The sequence below is a fragment of the Trachypithecus francoisi genome, unplaced genomic scaffold, assembly GCF_009764315.1.
Source record: "Trachypithecus francoisi isolate TF-2019V2 unplaced genomic scaffold, Tfra_2.0 Lachesis_group7, whole genome shotgun sequence".
In the NCBI taxonomy this organism is placed as follows: Eukaryota; Metazoa; Chordata; class Mammalia; order Primates; family Cercopithecidae; genus Trachypithecus; species Trachypithecus francoisi.
Window position 1 is genome coordinate 57562399 of NW_022681472.1, and position 25866 is coordinate 57588264.

Consider the following 25866-nt stretch of genomic DNA (forward strand, 5'->3'; position numbering starts at 1 on the left):
TACACAGTAGGACAGTACACAGTATGACAGTCCACAGTACACAGTAGGACACTACACAGTAGGACAGTTCACAGTAGGACAGTACACAGTATGACAGTTCACAGTACACAGTAGGACAGTTCACAGTACACAGTAGGACAGTACACAGTAGAACAGTTTACAGTACGCAGTAGGACAGTACACAGTAGAACAGTTCACAGTACACAGTAGGACAGTACACAGTAGAACAGTTCACAGTACACAGTAGGACAGTACATAGTAGGACAGTTCACAGTACACAGTAGGACACTACACAGTAGGACAGTTCACAGTAGGACAGTACACAGTATGACAGTTCACAGTACACAGTAGGACAGTACACAGTAGGACAGTACACAGTAGAACAGTTCACAGTACACAGTAGGACAGTACACAGGAGAACAGTTCATGGTACACAGTAGGACAGTACATAGTAGGACAGTTCACAGTACATAGTAGGACAGTACACAGTATGACAGTTCACAGTACACAGTAGGACACTACACAGTAGGACAGTTCACAGTAGGACAGTACACAGTAGGACAGTTCACAGTACACACACAGTAGGACAGTACATAGTAGGACAGTTTACAGTACACAGTAGGACAGTACACAGTAGGACAGTTCACAGTACACAGTAGGACAGTACAGAGTAGGACAGTTCACAGTACACAGTAGGACAGTACATAGTAGGACAGTTTACAGTACACAGTAGGACAGTTCACAGTACACAGTAGGACAGTACACAGTAGGACAGTTCACAGTACACAGTAGGACAGTACATAGTAGGACAGTTTCCATGACACAGCAATCAGTAGGACAGTTTCCAAGACAGTAGAGAAGTTTCCATGACAGTTTACAGAGGCCTGTTAAATCAATAGACACAGTTGTATAGGAATGGTGAAATATCAAAGGTACAGACAGCATAAGCAATTTGTCCAGAGACACACAGTGAGAATGCGGAGTAGTTAGATGCAAATCTAGGTCTAATTTCAAACTCATTCTCCTGGAATTGATAAATAACTTTATATATAAAATACCAAAATGACAACTGGCATTTCAAAACCTCAACAAAGAGCCAAGGTAGGCTTTAGAAACAAAACAAAACCAAAAAAATCAGCTTATGTCTTTAATTCAGCATATTAAACATTTTCAAATGATGTGTAACAGACAATTTTTTAAAGCACAAATAAGGGAGCATTTAAATAATTTGAATTCCCTTACCTTATTTCAGATATTCCGGGGGAGACTGTAGAATCCCCCTCCATGAATCCCCTTCTTGGAAATAAAGAATAAAGTTAGAGATGAGGAGAAAGAGGGGAAATAATTGGATAGAGGAACCTGGCAATCCATTCATATTCACTTTGGTAGCTGGAATTGAAAGTGAGAGAGAAGACTTAGTGTTAATGTAATAAATAATAAGAAAAACAAAGAATAAAAGCATGCATAATGTACAGCGAATGTTATGTTGTTGTTCACCTAAGTCCTAGAATGAGAGGGACTATGAGACACTAAGAGGGCAGATACAATTACTGATTGATTATACCTTTTGTTTGAAAATAGTTTTATACATTTTCATTCAGTTATTTTAACCTGTAGAAGGGAGACGGTGAAAAAGATGATTGTATGGATTTTTCCAAAGCAGTTGTTTCCTGAAGTCGTGCTAAGAGGGTAATCTGTGGCAAGGAAAGAAATGGTTGAAAGAACCACTTATTTGTGTGAACATGTTTGTAAATATGCATAAAAACTGGGAAGGACTATGTCAACAAATACTTTGCCAATCAGAAAGTAGGTGGCATTTCCAGTAGCTCCTATTTTGCATATCAGTCTAGTAAATGTCAGTGCTAAATAAAAGAAAATGGTTGGAGAATGCCAGATAAATGATAAGCATTTATTCCAAGTAAGTAGTGATGTCAAGAGGTTCTAGCAGGAAGTTACACATCCTGATGTTAAGGGTTGGAGTGGGGTGTGTCAGGAAACTCATAAGGAAGAAATGCCACGGGTCTTACAGGGTATATTCATCAAAATTACTGTCAATTTCTTTAACAAACTAGACCCAAAATCTTTTGCTGTAATTTGTCATCATTTTTGCACTCTAATTTCAAAATCCAAGTAAAACTGATTCCTGGGAGATTAAAAAGAGATATAAAAGTTTAATTTGTATACTTTTCAAATGGGTGTGTAAATACAAATGCCCAATTTGACTTATCCTTTCAGGTAAAAGAGTTGAGGGCTATTCCGTTTTAAAACCATGCATTTTTCTCATCACAGTCTAGTTTTCAAGAGATGGAATTCTGCACTATTTACAGTTCTCCAGCTTGATTTCAAATTAATCAATTAATTAATCAATTGTAATTAATCTCACATCTGTGAGACTGCAGATGAAAATAAAGGGCTTCCCTAACCATACTCAGTATTAAGATACTTCTATTGAAATGCATGTGTTAATACATTTTAAAACTTCGGAATCTGTTTATATACCTACCTATATAGATACCTATGTGCATATCTTTATGCTAACATTAAATTCTTTCACAATCTTTCGTGAAGATTTTGTGTTACTGCAAACAATAGCTACTCATGTTGGAAAAACTGAGAAATAAAGCCACATTCTCAAAATACATGTACAGGAGCAACTTAAGTGTTAAATAAAAAACAAAGACAGCCATCACCTCTCAAGTGGTGGCAAAAATGATCACAATATGGGCAGGAATTTTTCAGATATATTTTCCAAATTTAACACTGTAGAGTGAACATTTAGATGGAGGGAATTATTTTCAAATGACGAATTTAGTATTTGTAACAAATTATTCTCTTCTGGAAGAACTAGACTTTTGCACTTTAATAACGGTGGAAAGAATATTTTATCAAAGTCTCAGGTCACAAAGAGTCATAGAAAGAGGTGGAATACTTGGAAGGTCTTGCTCAAGGAGTGTTTTCTTTACTTTAATGGAATGTATCGAAGCTTCCCGGGGTCACTGTGAAGTCAAAAGCATTATTCTAGAAGTAAGAATTGTGGTTCTCTTGAGTGGATATTATCAAAATTGTTTTGTCATGATGATAGCTGGGCATTCTGGGCAGGAAATTTCTTTTGCAGAAGGGCCACCATCTGCTTTATAGATACTCTATGTTTTATGTTAATTCTTTGGGTTTGGCATATAAAAGAGTGCCTGAAAAATAATAAGCAGGTGACTTTGCTAAATTCTACATTGAACATACAGGCTTACCTCATTTTATTGTGCTTTGCTTTATTATGTTTCACAGAAAGCAAGTTTTTACAAATGGAAGGTTTGTAACAACCCTGTATCGATCAAGTCTGTCAGCTCCATTTTGCAAACAGAATGTGTTCGTGTCTCTGTGTCACATTTTGGTGATTCTCTCGACATTTGAAACATTTTCATTATTATTATATCTGTCATGTTTGTGATCAGTGATCATTGGTGTTACTATTGTAATTGTTTGGGGCACCTCCAACTGCACCCATATAAGATGGTGAACTTAATTGATCAGGGTTGTGTATGTTCTGATTGCTCCATCAACCAGCCATTCCCTAGTCTCTCTCCCTCTCTTCCTTTGGTCTTCCTATTGCCTGAGACAGAACAATATGAAACCAAGCCAATTAATAAACCTACAGTGGTCCCTGAGTGTTCAAGTGAAAGGAACAATTGCATTTCTCTCACTTTAATCAAAAGCTAGAAATAATTAAGCTTAGGGAGGAAGGCATATCAAAAGCTGACACAGGCCAAGAGCTGGGCCTCTTGTATCAGTTAGCCAAGGTGCAAATGCAAAGGAAAAGTTCTTGAAGGAAATTAAAAGTGCTACTCCAGTGAACACACAAATGATAAGAAAGTGAAATTGCCCTACTGCTGTTGTGGAGAAAGTTTTAGTGGTCTGGACAGAAGATTAAACCAGCCACAACATTCCCTTAGGCCAAAGCCTAATCCAGAGCAAGGCCCTAAGTCTTTTCAACTCTATGAAGGTTGAGAGAGATGAGGAAGTTGCAGAAGAAAAGTTTGAAGCTAGCAGAGATCACTTCATAAGATTCAAGCAAAGAAACCATCTCCATAACATAAATGTGCAAGATTAAACAGCAAGTGCTGATGTAGAAGCTGCAGCAAGTTATACAGAAGATGTAACTAAGATCATTGATGAAGGTGGCTATACTAAACAACAGATTTTCATTGTAGAGCAAATAGCCTTCTATTGGGAGATGTCACCTAGGACTTTCATAGCCAGAGAGAAGTCAATGCCTGACTTTGAAACCTCAAAGGAGAGGCTGACTTTCTCATTAAGGGCTAGCACAGCTGCTGTCTTTAAGTTGAAGTCAGTGCTCATTTACCATTCCAAAAATCCTAGGGTCCTTAAAAATCTTGCTATATCTGGTCTGCTTGTGCTCTGTAAATAAAACAACAAAGCCTGGATGACAGCTTATGTGTTTTTGGTGGGCTTAATTTTAAGCCCACTGTTGAGACCTACTGCTCAGGAAAAAAAAGATCCCTTTTAATTGACAATGTTCCCAGTCACCTAAGAGCTCTGATGGAGATGTACAAAAAGATTAATATTGTTTTCATGACTGCTAACACAACAACATCCATTCTACAGTCCATGGATTGAGAAATAATTTTGATTTTCCAGTCTTTTTATTTAAGAAATGTGTTTGGTAAGGCTGTTGCTGCTGTAGATAGTGATTCCACTGATGCTTCTGGGCAAAGTAAGTTGAAGTCCTTTTGGAAAGAATTCACCATTTTAGATGCCATTAAAAACATTCATGATTCATGGGAGGAGGTCAAAATATTAGCATTAACAGGAGTTTGGAAGAAGTTGATTCCAGCCCTCATGGATGACTTTGAGGTGTTCAATACTTCAGTAGAGGAAGTAACTGCAGATGTGATGGAAACAGCAAGATTAGAACTAGAAGTGGAGCCTAAAGATGTGATTGAATTGCTGCAATCTCATAAGAAACATATGAGGAGTTGCATCTTATGGATGAGCAAAGAAAGTGAGATAGAATCTACTACTGGTGAAGAGGCTGTGAACACTGTTGGAATGACAACAAAGAATTTAGAATATTACATAAACTTAGTTGATAAAGCAGCAGCAGTGCTTGGGAGGATTGATTCCAATTTTGAAAGAAGTCCTACTGTGGGTAAAGTGCTATCAGACAGCATCACATGTTATAGAGAAATCTTTCCTGAAAGGAAGAGTTAATTGATGCATCAAACTTCATTTTTGTCTTATTGTAAGAAATTGTTACAGCCACCCCAGCCTTTAGCAACCCACCCTGATCAGTCAGCAGCTATCAACATCAAGGTAAGACCATCTATTAGCAAAAGATTGCAACTTGCTAAAGTTTCAGTGTGTATTTTTTTAGCAATGAATATTTTTAAATTAAGATATGTACATTTTTAAGACATAATGCTATTGCACTCTTGATACACTATAGTGCACACATAACCTCTCTATTCACTGGGAAATTAAAAAAAAGTGTGGCTCTTTTTATTTCAATATTTATTTTTTATGGGGGTCTGGAACTGAACCCGTAGTACCTCTGAGGTATGCTTCTGTATAAATCTTGAAACAGATTCATTATTTTCCCTTTCCTCATAAATAGTACAAAGTAAAACATTAACTCAGAAATCAAATTCCTTGACCCAACTTGGGGTGTTTCTGGGGGCAGCTATAATTTATACAGGTTAACAAAATCTAAATTTTATTTCTATTAAATGTTATATTGTACAGAGCCCCAAGCACGTAGAAAAATGCCTTACATGGACCCAATAAAAAAATAGCTCCTATTACAGACTTTAGTATTTTGAAGAACCCCTTTGCTTATGTCTCACATCCAATTGAAGACTGTATCTGTGCATTTCGCATTTCATTTTTTGAAAATATGTTTTCTAGCACAAAACTGTACAAAACCTTTATATATCAGGAAGAGATTTCCCTAGCAGATAGTTTTATATTTTATGCCCCTTTTGCTGTGAATTTCTGTGATCTGCAAGTGTCAGTGACAATTCAAAACTTCATATGAAGCGCTATAAAATTCCCCCCTTTGGTAGTAAGTAAAATAATTATTCCATTTGGTAGTTTTTAAAATATAAAAATGCACATTTAAATGATCTGGTTAAAATATTAAGCTATTTCAATTCTATTATGTAAAGCTCTTAGAAATTCCCTGGCACAGAGTTAGCTATTATTACTCATTCTCCAAAAATTAGTTTAAAGCCATAAGCCATCTCTTCTGTGAAGCCTTCATTGACCATAAATTCTCACTGTGTCATGGCGTCATGCTGGCCAGAATTGGGAATCTGCTTTTCTACAAAAGCCAATTTGATAAGCAAAAAATATATCTCATTGTTCTGTAATAATTCAAACCATGTGTGTGTCTTTGTCTGTGAATTGCCTATTTCATGACTCTTGTCCATTGTTCTATTAGTATGTTAGCTATTTTTAAAATTTGAATCATTATTTATATATTAAGGATTTGACATTTTATGTGATATTTTATTGCAAGTATTTTTGCCAACCTTTCCTTTGTCTTTTAATTGATTTGTTTACATACAGAAGGATTAAATTTTTATATTGTTAAATCTATCTGTTTTATATGTGATGATTTGGGGACAATTTTGGAAGGGTGAAAGGTTGCTGGCCATTCTTTTTTTTTTTTTTTTTTTGTGAGGTGGAGTCTCGCTCTGTCGCCCGGGCTGGAGTGCAGTGGCCGGATCTCAGCTCACTGCAAGCTCTGCCTCCCGGATTTACGCCATTCTCCTGCCTCAGCCTCCCGAGTAGCTGGGACTACAGGCGCCCACCACCTCGCCCGGCTAGTTTTTGTATTTTTAGTAGAGACGAGGTTTCACCGTGTTAGCCAGGATGGTCTTGATCTCCTGACCTCGTGATCCGCCCGTCTCGGCCTCCCAAAGTGCTGGGATTACAGGCTTGAGCCACCGCGCCTGGCCGGTTGCTGGCCATTCTATGCATTGCTGCTCCCTAAATATGCCACCACAATGGGCAAGAACTGTAAACATGAATCTGAAACTTAGGGAAGGAGTTTAGGTGGGAGATGTTGATCAGAGTGTCACCTGCCTAGTGCCTTGTGAAAACGAAGATACAGATTAATTCTTCCACGGCAAGAGTAGAGATAGAGCAAGGAAAAGGAATCCATTTTGGAATGTCTGTATTTGGGGGATAAGGAAAAGAAAATGAGTTAGCAAAGCTCATAGAGAGAAATAACCAAAGAGAAAAGATAGGGCATCATTAGAGGCCATGAAGTAAAGAGATATAGGGTGGTGGTCAAATGGTTAAGTAGGATGTGATTTGGTGATTTGGCGATTTGGCAAGAGGAGCCCATGAAAAAGGCAAATTGCAAAAATAGAGGAGCAGAAAGGAGTTTAATAGACTAAACATTTTTCTATTTGGTTGAATGAGCACTATCTCTAAGAACATATGGAAATATTAAAACAAAAACAAAAACCGTACTTACATGTACAAAGTAGTCCTACATCTTGTGTGGTTTCCTTATGGCTTCTTTCATTTCCACCACTGTAATAATTTTTTAAAGTTTAAAAGGAAAGCAAAGGAAACATTTTATAGGGAATTCACACTTTAAAACCCTCTCTATGTCTAGGAATAAATATAATGGGTCAATGATTCATCTTCTGACATTTTATTATAATCACTAAAGTCACTTAACGGGTTTCATTGGTTTAGCGAACTGTGTTGATTCTTTCCATATGGATACAAAACTGAATTTCTTTAAATAGGAAAGATACCAAAAAAGGAGAGAAAATCTGGGAGATGCAGGATCACTCACAGGACACAAATGTGGTGTAGACTTATGAGTGGTCTTGGCTTTCAGAGCCAAAGCCCAACCTTGCCAGAGGAATGGAAATGGGGCTGCCTGGTTTCCTTCTCCCCTGTATTGTTTCATATCCTCATGACTTATGTGTGACATGACTTTTGCATGCTCTGCTAATATGCCTGGCATTGTCTGTATTTTTTTTTTCCTATCAGGGAGCAGAAAGAAAAATCCGAGATGAAGAGCGGAAGCAGAACAGGAAGAAAGGGAAAGGCCAGGCCTCCCAAACTCAATGTAACAGCTGTGAGTTTCACTGAGACTAATGTCGCTTTCTAAAAGACTGCAGGTGGGCTGTGTCCACTGGGGGAACAGGTGGAAGAAGTGGGTTGCAGGTAAAACTACATACATGCAAGGCATGGTTTGCTTTCCCCTGGCAGTGGAGACAGGGTGATTGATTATCCCTGTGAAAAGCAAATAGAATCACATGAGCACAGTGTGTTTGAGCTAGGAAGGACTTTGTAATAATGTGGAGACCAGCATCCTCCTTCTGCAGACAAGGAATCTTGGGTGCATGAAGGGACAGGAGGGTGTGAGGGGTGTCGAGCTTCACCTCAAGAGTGCTCACTTGAAGTCCATGCTCCTGCTGGTTTTGCTGGGATGAGGTGGTGGGAGGTGTCAAAGTGTGTTCACATCTATGGTATTCAGAAAGCTTCCTAGGAGAAAATCGTGGACTTTAAGACTAGGACTTAGAGTTGAGAGTTCTTAGTCATATATGACTCTCTCATTTATGAGTTTTGTGATCCCATCCAGCCTCTGATGGGAAGTTGGCCGCCATACCTTTACAGAAGAAGAGTGACATCACCTACTTCAAAACCATGCCTGATCTCCACTCACAGCCAGTTCTCTTCATACCTGATGTTCACTTTGCAAACCTGCAGAGGACTGGACAGGTATGACCTACCAGCTAACGCCCACCTCCCATCCATCCACAGGGAAGGTAGGGCATTTCAAGACAGTGTTGACCTTAAAAATAACTTACCTTCCATTCACTAGAGAAAAAGTCAATGTCATTCCCTATAGTAAATGCATTTTTATAGAAAGGAATGTCTCAGGAGAGGAAACTAAGTCGAAGAGGAGAGTAAGCTGATATTAGTGAAGTGTTGACAAAGCGTGGAAGAGAAGGAAAGCGAGAAGGCTGATAACCTGTAAGTTTTGTTCTGTCAGCTTTGTCATGGCAGGGATTATCCTGACACAATAGAGCTCCACCTAATGGTGGGAAGTTGAACTGCACCTATAACTTCATAAAGTTGCACAAGGGGAGTCTCAGCTTAAATAAAACTCAACAAATTTAGTAAATAAAAAGTTCCCATTTAATAGGTAAATCATTTCACATCAAAATAAAAATGAGGTTGTAGACAAGCCCCCTTAAGAAACAATTTCTGTCTCCTAGTTATATCTACAAGTGAAATGAAATATTTCAAACTAACGTAAATGTCCAATAATTAACTCACTGTGGTAGTTCAAGTTGATGGAATATTATGCAGTCACTAAAATTTTAATTATGGAAACTACATAGCAACATGGGACCTAGTTATGATAATGTTCCGTGGAAAAAAAAAGTAGAATAGTAATTTGTGTTCATATTATGATCCCAAAATATATAACTGAATTTGAAGGGAGCAAGAAAAATTGCAACACTTTTTACAGGGTTATGAGATATGGCTGATTTTTTGTTTTCGTTTTTAGTATTATTTCTGTTATGTGATAAACAAAAAATTGTGTGAAAAAGGAAAAAAATAATTATTTCCTTAGCATTAACCAGAATTGTTTTTCACCAAATCAATTGGGTTTTAACGAATTTTTGATTCAATGAGTTTTCTTTTAAACCCAAAGTTCTTTGAGGAAACATCTGTTTTGAGAAATAGGAACATACTGACACATTTAAGTTTTTCTTCCATTCTAAGCATGCAAACACTCATTGGAATTGACCTTAGTGTAGGAAGAGAAATCACTACTGGCTTTACTTTCTCTTTTAGATATATTTTGTCCCCCAGTATTCTGTGTTCTTTCATTAGATTCATGAGACAGAGCAACTCTACAACCACGGCTTTTTTGTTGTTATTCATGACCCAACATGGTAATAAAATGCCTATAGCTGTTTCTGAAAACACATTAACATTAAAACCGACTTAACATTTTCATCCTGTCTTACTTGTTGGATAAGAACAAGGACACAAAGTGGGGAGGAGGAATTTTATAATTTATCAAGATAAGCGTGCCAGTACCTACTTTTTTTTAATTCCCAAGACCATGGTGATGATTTATTTCTGCACTGTCGGTGCCTCATGGGATTTTATGGAGCTAGGTTTCTATGCCTTCCAGAAGAAGGGATAATTGAGTTAAATTGCTCTTATTGTTTAGTTTACTGTCATGACTCCGGCCTCAGTTCCATGTCAAAGCTAACAACCTGACCTGTTCTCTTGGCAAGATTTCTCCAAAATATACAAAGTGTAAATTAATCTGAAGAGGAAAAGTGGCCCTATCTGGCTGCTCTTGACTGTCAGTCCACTGACCTCTCCTGTCCCCGGGTGTCATGAGCCTGGCTGTCAGCCTGAGGCAGAATCAGAAGGAAAGTGCAGATGTTTCAGTCTGTTGGTTTCAGCATTTGCCAGGCAGCCCAATCAGCACCCCCCTGTATATCCTGCCTGTATATCCCCCTGTATATCCTGCCTGTATATCCCCCTGTATATCTGAAGGCCTTCCTCAGTGCTCTCAGCCTTCTCCCATGGCCTTCGATTTGGAGAGGAGGGGTCAATGAAGAAGCCTGCCCTGAGTTTCTGGTAACAAAGGAACACACTCAGCTGTCCTAGAACAACCTGTGACTATCCTGTGATTGATCAGCTAGCTTAGCTGAAGGAAAGGAGCTTGGACAGTGGCTAGGGACTTTCAGACTGCCTTTTCTCAAAAAAGCTAGATGCCTGGGAGATCCTTTCAAAGACAGGAGGGAAGAGGCCTTAGATTTGGGGATGGAGCAGAAATTGACTAACTTTGACCTACAAAACAAGAACCAGCAGTGACTGACAGGTCAATGAATATGGCTGGTTTCCCTTAAGTGGGTAGAAAGAGAAAGGGGAGCAAGAGAGACGCAAGGATTGGTAGCATCTCAAAAACCACTGCAGTCCTGAGACTTGCTAAAATCAGCTGCATTGCAGCTGTGCACAACTGCAGGGCCAGCAGCCCTGTGGTTCTCATGGCCAGTGAGGCACTCCCAAGCTATGCTGAAGCTACAGGGCAGCAGTCCTTGTTCACTCAAGGACACGACTTGAGGAGTGGGTATTTCACTGTCAGGCTACCTGCCCCCCACCTCTCCCATTATTTCATTGATTCACATGTGGATTGAAATATTCTTCAGACACTTATCAAAACTATTATGAAGGAATAAATCCAATGTGCGGGCACTATGGAGCCCTTCAGTCTCACTCACCTGATATTGAAGCCCTGATATTCAGGCTGTTTTTGTCTGGATGCCTTTAAAGGTCATGTGATTAGGCGAGATTGGGAAAAATGGTGGGATACAGAGGCATCATCTTTTTAGATAATGTCTACTTTGCTTGCATCAACCTTCCTCAAAGCTCTTGAACCCAAGGAGGACTCCTCTCCTCTCTCACATACTCAGAAACCATTTCTTGCACTGTTGTTTGTAAAAAAAACTTTTCCCAAATCATAGGAGTTATTGATAAGGATTCAGATTCCTGAATTCCATCCTTGATCTTTTGAGTTAAAATTCCCCAAGTGAGTTCCAGGAATTTTTATTTACGATAAAGTCTCCAGGTATTTTTATGCACTCTAAAGTTTGAAAAACGTGCTCTAAAAATTAAGTTAGTGCAATGGGCCCAACAGCTGACATGGTAGAAATAGTGGGTCCTTATGAGCAAGGAGGAGAAATGACAAGGAAGGGACAGTGATATAGAGAACATTCCAGAGGGTGGGAAAACACCTAAGAGAAGGTTGCTTCCATCTTTGAGTCACCAACCAACTTTGCAGAGGCCAGTAGTCAGGCCAGATAGATGCACTATGCCATGTTTAAAGAAAGCAGCAAAACACAAGCCAACATGGGGAACTTTATCAAAATAATCCAGTTGCATGGCCAGTGGAATGCCCCAGCCTCCTTCACTTAGGTGGGTTACTCCATATTCATGAAGTTAGGCAGTCCTATTCCTTGTACATCCCAATGACAGTTGCTCTGAATGCCATGCTGAGACTTCCGGTGGGAAGAAAAATCTTACCTCCTCTGTTTTCTGTTTAAGAAGAAACTAAGTATACAATACAAAGATCCTTCCAAAGACAGGAGGGAAGAGGCAGTGCCATGGCCTTAGATTTGGGGATGGAGCAGAGGTTGGCTAACTTTGACCTGCAAAACAAGAGCCAGCAGTGGCAGGCCAGTGGATATGGCTGGTTTCTTTTAAGTGGGTAGAAAGAGAAAGGGGAGCAGGAGAGATGCAAAGATTGGTAGCATCTCAAAAACCACTGCAGTCAAAAACCACCATAGCCATTAAAAAATTAAGAGGACAAATTCCTGTAGAAATCTGAGCTAATGACTAGAATGACTCATTCCCAGAGAGTTCCAGGTAACCAGTCCTGTTTTATAACTAGATCTAGGCTTGACGGCATCCCAGGAACTGCCAAGAGCCTTTGAGAAGATTTGCAGGGAGGTTGTCTATCTAGACACAGCTGTTTCTCACCCAGGCAGAGGCGGGGACAGTGACTAATGTACTAGAATCAGAGGCTACTTTTGAGTTAATATGTAAATACCTGATACTAACTCACTCAAACACACTCAAACACAACAGTCCTGACACACGCAGATAAAGATGACAAAAGACTCACAATATTTACAGATAATTGGGTCAAGAGGACATATATACATAGCAGATGTCCTCTGGATTTCTCCCATGGTTCTTTCTATAAAATAATAGGATGCTTCATAATTTCTTTAATCTGATTCTGCCTTCTGCCATGCCAACTACCTAAAGTCTGTCTTTGGAGATCTCCTTTCTGGCCAGGAACACCTTCCAGAGCTAAATGACCTTTCCTGGCCTGAAGACTGTTGACTCCTAAATTTCTGTGGTTGCAGGGTGCCAAGATACCCTGAGCCCCTTTGGGGAGTAAGTAGACAGGCCTACTTACTGTCACACTGCCCTCTTACCCCACTCTCCATCCCCCATTTGGTCCACAGGCAAGCTGATTCCAGACACTGCTACACAGGGGGCAGGAAAGGATCCACCCTGCAAAGCCAGAGCCTTTGTAAACAATGGATTTTAGATCCCACCAAAATATCTCCTTAATGTCAAGAGTAAGATTTGGCTTAACGCCATAGTTAATCTAATCCGACTGACTTTAGCTAGAAATAATCAGATTTCCAATTTCATTTTACTAAAATCTAGGAATTAACCCCATGGAGATTATAAGGAGGTTAAATATGCATTTCCTTAGAAATACACAAATAGACACACACACACACACAGCATCATTAAACAGATTAGTCTTTTGCCTTTTTAAGAGACAGTTTATGCCTTAGGAAAGTCTGTACATCACGTAATATTTTTTCCATTTCTTGTCTCTGACCTACAGTAAGCCTATTGTTTTGTTCCACAGGTGTATTACAATGCGGATGATGAACGAGAAGGGTAAGACACTCGGTTCTTTCATTTCAACGCTCCAAGTCAGCGCATGTCAGTGGTAATGGCTCTTCCAGCACTGGATAACCCTAGGCAGGAAGTGAAACCCTCCTCTCACCTCAGGACTCAGAGCTGAGAGACACTTGATTCTGGGGACCATCTGGGAGGGAGGCTGGGGGCTGGAGGAATGAATAACTTTCTACTTCCAGGATTCTTTCCCCACCCACTTCCTCCCTATGACCCACCCCTTTGAATAACTAGCTGTTTTTCTAAGGGACCCACCCCTTCCATTCCATCCTTTCATCAATAATCCAGTTGGTGAAATTTTCTTGGTAGTCCTTCTTACCTATTGTTTGGCCCCAACACAAGATCAAGATGAGCTTGAGGCAAGAGTCAAAGATGACAGCCTACCCTACTTCCGGTACTGTCTGGGATGCACACACAACCCTCAAATCCCTCTCCCTGAGAAGAAGTTAGCCGGGCAGGCCAGTAGTGAGGCTGGTTTGAATATCAATTGGACTGAGAGCCTTTTCAATTGTAGGTAAGAGACAGTCACAGAGACGCCCAATGTCTCCACATCCTGAATGTGGTCCTGCAGGCTTTTAGGAGCAGCCAGATCTTCAAATTGCTTTCTCTCCATTAATTCAGTTTGTAGACTCAGAATTTTAGGGCCAAAAGGAAACCTTAAGGTCATTTAGCTGACCTCCCCTCGTAGATGATGGTAACAGCTATACCACCTATTTGACAAGCAGCCAGCCATTTTCTACTTGAAAATTCCCAGTGATGGAGAGTTCATGTGTGTGAGATAGCTCATCACATTATTGGACAATTCCAGCTCTTAGGGAGTTCTTTTGTCTGTTGAGCTGATGTCTACCTTCTTTTGACTTCTACCATTGGTCTTAGCTCTGCTCTCTGGATAAGTCTCATCTTCCCTCATCATTCAAACATCCCCTTCCTCCCTACAACTGTTCTTGGTAAAATACAGTTTCACTTCTCAACATCTTAATTTCCCTCCAAGGTATACTACTAAATTTGTTAGTAGTCTCCTTAAAATTGGCTGGGTCAGAATAAATATATGTTCTGAACCATGTGAGTTGCAGATTATATTGGGAGATTTCTTCTTAGGACCTGGATGCTGTTTTATACTCAAAGCAATCTAGAACTACATGCATTTTCAATAGCTACTTTATGTTCTTGGTTGCATTACATATGTGTCACTAAAATCTTTAGATCTTTTTTCTTCAAGCTACAGTCAAACCACGGCTTCCCTATTCTTATATAATCAATATACTTACTTGGAAAACATTTCACAGTTGGCAAAATGGAGCAGATATTGCTGAGTTTATTCCCAGAGCAGAGGTTGGCAAACTATAGCCAGAGGACCAAATCAGGCCCACCGCCTGTTTTAGTATAGTCTGCAAACTACAAATGGTTTTTACATTTTTTTCAATGGTTGAAAAGAATTCAAAAGAAGAATAATATTGTGTGACATGAAAATTAAATAAAATCCAAGTGTTCTTAAGTAAAGTGCTACTGGAAACAGCTGTGTCAATTCATTTATGTATTGTCTGTGGCGTCTTTGCTGCTATAGCAGCAGAGTTGAGTAGTTACAACAGAGACCATATGGCCTGCAAAGTCTAAATATTGCCTGCCCCTTTGCAGAAAAAGTTTGCCACCTTCTAGCCTAAAAGACAGAAAATCTCAAAGGAGTCAAATGATTCCCTAGCTGATGAGGAGCAGAACCTCATCCAGCACTTAACCTCTAAATTCTGAGTTCTAAATTTTCTAAATACCTAATTAGACTGTTCTTTCTATCTTGGCACATACATAATATATTCCCAGTGGTTAGAATGAACAGAAATGACTAGCACTGTCAATTCTAATCAGTAATTCCCATGTTTAATGAGGCACAATGTGGAGTCACAGAAACAACATTGACTCGGAGCTCAGGAAGCCCAAGTTCCATTCCTGGGCTACCGCTTACTAATGTAAAGCCTTGGGCCAGCTCCTTGATCTCCGGGCTTTGGTTTCCTTAATTTGACATTGAGGATCTTGCATAAGATCTCGAAGATTCCATCCAACAGTCACATGCTATTGTTCTCATGGGAAAACTTAGTATTATGAGTGAGAAGGGTCTGAGATCCTGAATGCTCCTTGATGTGCAGGCCTCAGTTGTAAATCTCTCTCACCTCAAACTGTCCTTCCTTGCAAGCTGACTGCAGTTAGATGGCCATCGACCTACTTGTAACTCCATTGGTTTGGCTTCTCTGTCTTGGCTCACCCTGTGTTATTGTACAAACATGAGGCTCAAGGCCTGCATCTTTTGCTCTTACACATCTCACTACAGTTTGAATGAGTGACATGAATAGTGTTGGAGCCTGAGTGTTAAGACATGGTAGGTGTGTGGCCGTAGTGATGTGTAAAAGTAATAATTAACATGACTGGATACCTTGGCTAGGCACTGTGCTAAGTGCTTTATGCATGATCTCATTGAATTCTCCCAGACTTCCCATGACTCCCATTTTATAATGAGGACACTGAGGCTTCAAGAGATTAGGAGACTTGTTCAAAGACACACAGCTGGTAAGTGATAGAGGCAGGATTTAAACCTGGGTCTTGCTGTATTTCCCATCACTGGCTTTTAGCCATGATGCTCTACTGTCTAATCCTCTTAATTCTCGAACTGTGGCTACAAAGTAGGCATCAAGAGACAGGCCCTCGCTGAGATAGCTTTCCGGCCTTGACAAAGGCACACCCTTGGTTCATTCCTTGGAGTGTAGGACCTAGACTGTGACAAGCCCAGATGAGTGTATCTAGCAGAGGGGAGCAGATCTGAGGCCACCATAAGTGTTCACCTAACCTTAAGGAGTACCGGCTTCACTGGTATTTGTACAACTTCCATCAGGACTGCTCATTGGCCACGTTCTTTCCTCTCCCTGCCACATTGATTAATACATTAATTAATGCTCACATTCGTGTTCAAGTATGCAAATGAGTACTTAAAATCATCACTCACACAATGACCAGACTGAGGATATAACACACAAGAGCCCCTCTCCTGGTAACCCCACAATCATGCAGATGTGTTGACTTCTCTGCATTTCCAGTCTGGTAGGCAGGGAATATGGCAGTTAGAAATAGAGTCTTTTGGTCAGCAGTTCTCAACACCTGGTCTCTTGTTGCACAGTCAAATCATTTGGGGGTTTAAAAAATATCATGTTAGTCAGCCACAATTTGAATCTGGTTTTGATCTTAGAAGTTCTTAACTTAAAGTAACAATCTCTTAGAGTCTCATTTTTCTCATCTTAAAATAGCAGGATAATAATACCCACCTGCTAGCGTTATTATAAGCATTAATGTATAGAATGTCCTGACACATGGAGTTTGATATTTTTAAAGTCATAGCTATTGTTATTGTTAAGATTCCTATTCCGACCATGAAAAAAATGATACTTAATTGAGAAATGGAAGAAAGGGAGATAGAGATGAAAAGAAAGAAGAAGCTAAACAAATATTTTTTCCGTAGAGAATAGTCCTTTAATGTGGAATTTATGGATGTCTCTTATGGAGAAAGAGGGGCAGGCTTTAAACCCCCTGAAATAATATGCAAGTTGATATGCAAATAGCATGCATGATGATAAATTCTATTTCCATTATTTTTGGAGATCTGGTCTTCATCTACATCTGGCCTCTGGTTTCTTGGAAACCCCTCTTGCCCTGATCCTCTGTCCTCAGTGGGTCCCGCTGAGGTCCTCTTTTTCCAGCCTGCAGCAAGACCCCTTCAAGTCAAGCAGCTTTGTGGCTTCTACACTGCATTTGGGGCACTAGGATCCTTGGTAAGATTAGGTGATCGTGTGTTCAGAGGTCAATGGTTTCTCTTCAAGATCTTACCATTTCCAGGCTGCTTGGGATGCTCAGACCGCTACTCTCTCCAAGAATTTATTTTCTCCCGTGCTTCCTAAAGGCACACCACATACCATTATCTCCCTTGGAACCACCACGTATAATCTCATCAGTGGTTGAGACTTTAGGAAAACAAGAGCCAGAAGAAGGTAAACGTTGGGCAGGCCACCCCCCAGGTTGGTCTCACACCATTCTGAGAGTTGGCTTCTGAAGTGACTTCACTCATGAGGCTCTGAGTGTCTGCAGCAGAGGGCCCTGCCTATCCTGCAGGAGGGAGGTCCTGTAGACACTGCCAGACTAAACCATGAGCTCGATCATAGCGTTGTTGAGAATAGGAGACCAAGATCCTGCTTATCTTCCACGGAATCAAATATTTTGGCTAGAATTTATTGCCTTTTTGGGGAGTCAGAGATTATTAACCAATCAACAGTGAGTGTATTTAATCAACATAATGTTAAATCTAAAAACTCATCACTCTGTGTTTATTCTCAGTTTTTATGGGATTACAAAATAAAATTCTTCTAGAGTCCTGCCCTATTTCTCTTAAAGAAATGATTTTCCAGAGAATCAAGTGCTTTTCTTTGATAAAGTTGCCAGGGATGCCAAGCAAACCATGAAACGTAGGAGGTAGTGGGTTATGCATTACCAAATATACCTGAATATAAAGTGATTAAAAATATTGGGCAATGTCCCCAATTTCTCAAGGAGAAGATGAAAACAAAAGTTTTGAGGCCAGTCTAAATAGCTAAACCTTTGTAGATATAGCCAAAAGAGTCAATGATTTACTGATACTACCTTTTGCTGATTTAATTACACATACATTTAAAGAAAAACATATTGTATAGTTTAGAAATATCTATCACATTTTGTGAAATACACTTACTGAAATTCTTCACAATTCATCTTCAACATTAGGTCCTTTCTCATCACTGAAGTTATTTTTTGCCTCAAATAACTGATATAAATGTTATATGTGGGTCTGTTTCTACTGTCTGTTTTTCTTTGGGTCCTGTTTATTAGTCTGCTTGATAAATACTGATTTAATGGTAGACAATGTATATACAAATTATGGAGATTGTATATGACCGCATTTCTTTCTTATGAAGGTTGTGCTGCCTCAGTGGGTGCAGATCACTATAACTGAGTCAGGGACAGAGCTGACCCAAACCTGAGTTGTAGTTTGTATTAGCCTCAAACTACTTCTGGCTCACCGTAGGTTATAGTTATGAGGGACTGACTTTGGGTCTTTTTCTTTGATGAGGCCTGATAACCTGATTTTTGACTCCTTAGGGTGATGAGATTGCCAAAACCTCTTCAGTGATTTTTCAAGGGCTTTTTGCATAACTTATTATCTTGTTCTGTGCAGCTTAAGAACTCGGCAAATGCCTTCACTGGAATACTACAGAGTGTCTAGCTCACTTCTCTGTACCTCCCTTCTCTCTGGAAGTTTGACAATAAATTTTGGGTACCTTTGTAATCCTAAACCCCAATTTTTGTTTCTCAAACACTATGAGATTGCTGAAAGCTATGAAAGCATCCTTGCCCTTAGGTCTGAGCCTCATCTTCTACACCCCACCAAGAACTGGCAAGTGCTTTGAGAGAAGAAGTTGTCACTGATGATCAGCTCACCTCTCTGCAGTAGATTTCAGCTCCTCAGGTTCCAGCTGCCTCATCAGCAGCTCTCCAATACCCTCAATAAGATTAAAAAATTTTTTTTCAACAGTTTTTCAGGTCTTCTTGGCTGGAACACTGGTCTGCCACAAGCTATAACATTTTAGCAGGAAACAGAAATATTTGTATTACCTTTGAAAATGATTCCTCTGGGGCCTACTGACCTAGTTTTTTATGACTTGCAATTTTGAGCTCATAATTCAGTGATAGTTACTAAATGTATGTTGTGTGTTTTTTGTTTGTTTTTGGTTTTTTACTGATTCTCTCAAATGATTTCTATTAAACATCCTAAACCAGCATTGATTGAAATCATTTTCGGCTAAGTTCTTCCCCAAAGAGTAATTCGTTGAAAATAAATGGATTCAGACCCTACTTCATAATGCAGAAGACTTTGTGCAGCTTTGAATATAAGATGACTTCTTTTCTGAGGATAACATGGGCAAGGGACTTCCATTTAGGTAGGGCATTCATGGTAACAGCATACATAGGCCACAAGCAGAGTTGAGAAATAGGCAAACTACGTCTCCGTGGTGCCTGCAACCCCATTCTTTCCTCTTCTTGGGCACCTCCTCAGTAGGCGAACAATGCCTAGTGAAGTTGACCCTGGCAGGTAGGCTGCAACATTGCCTTTTACAAGTATGGCCAGAGATCCATGGTTCAGACCTGACACCTTCCCACTGCTTTTCTGATGAAACTTAACACTACCTTTACACCTCAGGGACTTGCTTTTCCTGAGTTGATCCTACAAGGTAATGGCTGAATGTGCTGTTGAGCCTAGAATCATTCTACATAATAACCCCATATTGTGCCAGGGAGGTGGAAATTGATGTCAGAGAAAGCACCTTTTTCTTGCTCTCTGGTCCTTCTGTGGTACATGTATCCCTCAGTATTTGTGGAAGATTGGCCTCAGGACCTCCCACAGATACCAAAATTCACAGACTGAAGAAGAGTCTCTGGTATAAAGTGGCATGGTATTTGCATATAACTGACACACGTCCTCCCTTAAATCATCTCTAGATTATTTATAATACCTAATCCTACGCAAATTCTGTGTAAGTAATTGATACACTATATTGTTTTGGGACTAATGATAAGGAAAAAAGTCTGTACATGTCCAGTATAGATGCAATTTTTTTCTGAATTTTTTTATTGTGATTGGTTGAAGCTATAAGCTATGGATGTGGAACCCACAGCTACAGAGGGCAGGCTGCAATTGGACTGGGCATCAGGAGACCTGAAATTTGCTTTCTTCATCTGTCAAATGGGGCAGTCATAGCTGCCCTTCTTTTCTTGCCTTGCTTTGAAAATAAATGAAACAGTTGAATTTGAGCCACACAAACTTATTCACTCCTACTGAGTTTACAGATTTGAAAGTGTGAAAAAGCATTTTTGAACTCCCAGAAGAAATGTGGTTTATCCAATATGTTATTTTAATGGCAGAGTTGGTCATGGTTCAGAACAGGGTGCTATCAAAAGTCAGCAGAACTGGAAAAATATAAATAAATCTTGCTTGGTGAAAAAGTCACTAGGTTAGGAACCCTCACACAGCATGATGGAGTGTCTGGTGATATTTCAGGCTATTTACGCATTATTAACCTACTGGTCACTGACTGCTGTGAATGGGTTTTTAAATCTTCTAGCCCTGAGGCCATGGTCACTTCAGTTCCAAGAGGAACAGAGTAACATGACTTGCTTTTATGACAAGGTAGTGAGAGGAAGGCGGAGGGATCACTGCCCTAAAAGCTTTAATAAGTTACCACCTTCAGCTGGGATCTGGGTTTTATATTTTTTCTCTAGTTGTTTCTATAGTTTGACCTACTAGGAAATAAATGAAGAGGATGCTGACACTGAAGAGCATTTCTCATACCCTTCCTCATTATCTCAGGGTTATTGAATAGCCTTATCATGAGGTCGCTTCCTCAAAGGTGCTTCTCTGAACAGCCTGTTTCACATATCAGTTGCATTGCCCTGCATTTGACACTGAACGCACTGCACCTCTTGTCATCACTGAAATGGGATAAAATTAGTCCTTGCCTCGCCTGACTCACAGGGTGCTCGTAAGACTTCAGTGACAGAGGAGAAATGTGCTTTGTAACATCTGAAGTCTTACTAAGGACTTTGAAGGACAGATATACCTTTTAGACCGGCTAGTATGAGAAGGCAAATTAAGGCAGCATTGGTTTAATAACTTAAACTGTTAACAGAAATACTTTGGGGACTGTTCACAGTTTTGTACCACGTGCTGCTTTTTTTTTTTTTTTTTTTTTGAGACAGAGTCTTGCTGTATCACCCAGGCTGGTGAGATCTCGGCTCGCTGAAACCTCTGCCTCCCGAGTTCTAGCAATTCTCCTGCTTCAGTCTCCAGAGTAGCTGGGATTACAGGCGTGCGCTACCACCTCCAGCTGATTTTTGTATTTTTAGTACGGACAGAGTTTCACCATGTTGACCAGGCTGGTCTTGACCTCCCAACCTCAAGTGATCCTCCCACCTCAGCCTCCCACAGTGCTGGGATTATAGGCGTGAGCCACCATGGCCGGCCGTACACCATGTGCTCTTTTTACCACTAGACCCTACCATTAACTTCACTTGAGAATTGATACATAACTTCATAATAACAATAATGCTGATGGAGAGTTGAAGGTTTTGCATGATCTTGAAAGCTTGGGACTGATGATACTGTCAATCTCCCATGCAGGGAGCTTTACCAATATTAGTCCTTCAGGTGACCAAAGTGGCTGTTTGGGATGTCTGCTATCTGATGGTAAATGGAAACTCTAACATCTTTCAAACTGTCTGCCTTGTTTACCCTTCTCAAGGTCTCTCTTCCTCTAATCTCTCCAACTTGTTGTCATAATCATCATCATCATCTTCTTCATCTAACACTTGAAGAGCGCTTACTATGTATCAGGGAGCCTTGAGTGCTTCACACATGGGGATTTATTCAATTTTCTTAACAGCCTCCTTTTAAAGATAAGGAGACTGAGGCCCAAGAAAGTTGAGGAACTGGTCCAGGCTCCTATAGCAAATTGTAAGGCGGGGATTTAAACCAAGGTCATGTGGTCTCAGAGTTCCTGTCTTACCAGTTGTGCGGAGCTACCCACCTGGCGTTGTTTCACATGCCTGGCCCCTGGAAGCTTGGGCCTTAATCCTGAATGTTGAAATCTCAAAAGATTAGAAGCCCTGAAGTCTAAAATCCCTCACATCGTATTTTTGGGATTTCAGCATTCAGGATCATGGCATCTGGGATTGTGTCTTTTGGGATTGTGATCAGCACTGGGTCCCAGGAATCTTCAGAGACACTAAAAATGTCTAAAAACCTGCATCTGTTCCCTTGAAGGTTTGAAAAACAGATTCCATTCGGGGACATTTTCTCAGTATAATGACTTCTATCCTCTCAGTTTCTGTTTCTCTCTCAGAAAAAAAAAAAAAAAAATCCTCCCCTTGCTTAGGATACCCGGAATGGACAGGGACTGTGGGAGGAAATGCAGAAACATCAGAACTGCCGAGCTGGGGACATGCAAGGCCTCAGCACCACAGGCTTCTGGGAAAGGGGACTGCAAACCTCTCCTGAGAAAGAGCAAAGGCCTGGGCAGCCGAGGTCTGGGTGTCTAAGGAACTTCCACCACTGCAGTCTCATCTGCTACAGCCAGATGGAGAGGTAGAATGCAGAAAGGCAGGAAAGCCACATCACAGAACTCATGTCAGGCTGACAGCATTTCCAGAGGTCTCTGCTGTTCCTCCCAAGGGGGCTGGCAAAAGGGGGCAGGCCACCCAGGCCTCAGCCGGTTGGGAGGGGCTGATGTGACTTGAACACCATACGGACGCCAGGGATTTACTTCCCCCCAGCCCCGATCTTGAGCAGAAAGAAGGGATAGGTGTAGGACAGAGTGGGGAAAACCCACTTTTGAAGTCTCACCTTTGTGGATCCATATTCCGCAGTGGGAAACACGTGTTAGGTCCATGCCCTAAAGATAGTGGTGTGTGTGCTGCTTCAGACAGGGATTGCTTGGGACCTGCAAGGGGAAGAAGGAGGTTGGTGAGTGGATCCAGTTACAGAGCATAGGGATGGTATAAGCAAAGGAAAAGATAGAAACTGACACGTACATGAATGTGTGTTTTGACACCTTGCTGGTTTTACTTAAGGATTTCTCCTTATCTTTTCTAGCGGCAGTGTCCTTGTTAAACGGATGTTCAGGCCCATGGAAGAGGAGTTTGGTCCAGTGCCTTCAAAGCAGATGAAAGAAGAAGGGACAAAGCGAGGTATCTCTCCTCCTGGGGCATGCCCTCCTAGAAGGGATGTGGGGTGTCTCTCCCAAGAAGAGTTTGCAGCCCTCTTGCCCAGGCCTCCATGGCTCTGTGCCAGCCTGGTGACTTTCTCTTCACACAGGAAGTCCACAGTCTTCTCCTTTGTTTTAAACTCTGTCCTTTCAACACCTTAAGGAAACATTTGTTATTCCTGGGTGCTGGTTCTTTCCTTTGCCTTGGAATAAACAGACTTATCCAGCAGCGGGGTACAAGGTTAAGAATGAAACTCTTGCTGTGTGGGTGTGACAGTCACACCTCTTAAGAACTAGCGATTGAGCCTTATTTGATACATGCAAACAATTCATCTCACCCAAATAAATGAGCCTCAGGTTTCTGTGGCATCACCACTTACTCATTTTCTCCCAGTCAAGGGTCTTATTCTGCTTCACCAAGAGGGTAAGAAACAAAGCTTGACTGTGTCCATGTCTTGCCCAACATGTCAATACCATATATGATTCCATGCCCTTCCTTGGAGTAAGAGGAAAGTGTGTGGGTGCACATTTCCCCCAATATCCTGGTGCAGCCAACACTGAGGAGGCTTGTAGAGACCCAAGACCTACCAGTATTGGATTTTTTTTTTTTTTTTTTTTTTTTTTAGACAAGGTCTTGCTCTGTCACCCAGGAGGTAGTACAGTAGCACAATCACAGCTCACTGCAGCGTCGACCTGCTGGCTTTCAGCTATCCTCCCACCTCAGCCTCCTGAGCAGCTGGGACTACAGGCATGTACCACCATGTCTGGCTAATTTGTCTAATGTTTTGTAGAGATGAGGTCTAAATATGTTGCCCAGGTCTCAAACTTGTGAACTCAAGCTATCCTCCTGCCTAAGTCTACCAGCAGTATAGATTTTTTTGTTTTTGACAAAGTCTTGCTCTGTTGCCAGGCTGGGGTGCAGTGGCGTGCTCTTGGCTCACTGCAACCTCCACCTGTTGGGTTCAAGCGATTCTCCTGCCTCAGTCTCCCGCGTAGCTGGGACTACAGGTATGCACCATCACGCCCAGCTAATTTTTGTATATTTAGTAGAGACGGGGTTTCACCACGTTGGCCAGGATGGTCTCGATCTCTTCACCTTGTGATCTGCCCGCCTTGGCCTCCCGATGTGCTGTGCAGACTTTTAATGAGTCAGTTCTCCATGTTAAATATGCCCAACATCTGCATAGGCTTAAGTACTTTGTTATTGAGAAATTTTATTTTTTTCCTGTTTGTTGTAATGGGATTTGCACTGTGGTCAAGAGAACCCCTCTGTAGCCGGCCACAGGCACCCACGGTTGTGTGACTTTGGAGAGGTTCCTCACACGTCTGCTCCTCGGCGTCCTCATCTGTAAAAAGGAGATGGCAGGAGTGCCGTCCTCATAGAGCTGTGTGAGGACTGAGGAGTTAATACCTGGGAGATGCTTCAGGCAGGCACCTCCCACATAGGCAGCACTCTGTGTTCACTGTTGTAACTGTTAGTTTTTATTATTAGTAACCAGTTAAGTGATATTATCATAACTGTGGATAAGTAATTAGTGCTTCAGAGTGGAAACAGCGTAAATGCTACATTAGAAACATTTAAACCTTTACAAAAATTTCTTTTAAAAAAATTTATTTTTTTGAGACAGAGTCTCATTGTCACCCAGGCTGGAGTGCAGTGGTGTGATTTCAGCTCACTGCAGCCTCTGCCTGCCACGCTCAGGCGATCATCCCACCTCAGCCTCCTGAGTAGCTGGGACTGCAGGCACATGACACCATGCCTAGCTAATTTTTTGATAGAGATGAGGTTTCACCATGTTGTCCAGGCTGGTCTTGAACTCCTGAGCTCAAGTGATCTGCCCACCTCAGCCTTCCAAAGTGCTGGGATTACAGGTGTTAGCCACCATGCCCAGCCAAACCTTTAAAAATATTTCTGATTTCACAGACTCACCATCAAATATTCCAGTATATTTGAACTTCATTCTTGGATGCCTTTTCTATAGAGTCAGGGCAGTAACATGGACATCAGGAATCACAGAATCACACAGGTGAAATTAATTATGGCTAGCCTTCATACAGAGTGCTTGGAGGTTAATCCAAAGATTGTTTTTCAGATTATTTTGAGATTGTGAAACCAGCACAAAAATTGCCACTAGAAATTGTATTGAGCTGTGGCTTTTGAAACATCTGAATCATAGACACATGAGGGCGCTGTAACCTTCCAGCAATAAAGGGAACTTTCCCCAGGAGTGACTTTTCTTTGGAAAAGGTCAGTGGGGTTACTGGGCCCCTTGCTTGGAGCATCCATTGAGCTGGTCTTTGACAAGTAGGGGAATGAGGCTCAATGACTTTGCCTGTTGTTTATTTGTTAGAAGTTCTCCAACAGAGAGAATGAGCATAATTATTACCAACGCCATGATTATTGGTTTTTGCCTTTGTGGCCGTTTGTCAAGGTGGCTGGGTGGGAGTCCCTTGGGGGCTGCCCGTGTGGCCGCCTGCCTTTGGCTGCACAATGGCTGGGATGCATGATGGTTGTTCTTGCGAT

General features: G+C 41.0%; 1 protein-coding gene across 1 annotated transcript in view; it reads left to right on the forward strand.

Moving 5' to 3' along the window:
• Positions 1-25866, forward strand: part of GRHL2 (grainyhead like transcription factor 2) — a 199707-nt gene that overhangs the window by 145021 nt on the left and 28820 nt on the right. The window contains exons 10-13 of the mRNA XM_033203375.1: positions 8029-8116; positions 8624-8763; positions 13469-13500; positions 23231-23325. Of these exons, the coding sequence (XP_033059266.1) occupies positions 8029-8116; positions 8624-8763; positions 13469-13500; positions 23231-23325 (355 nt within the window). The remainder of the gene's footprint in view (positions 1-8028; positions 8117-8623; positions 8764-13468; positions 13501-23230; positions 23326-25866) is intronic.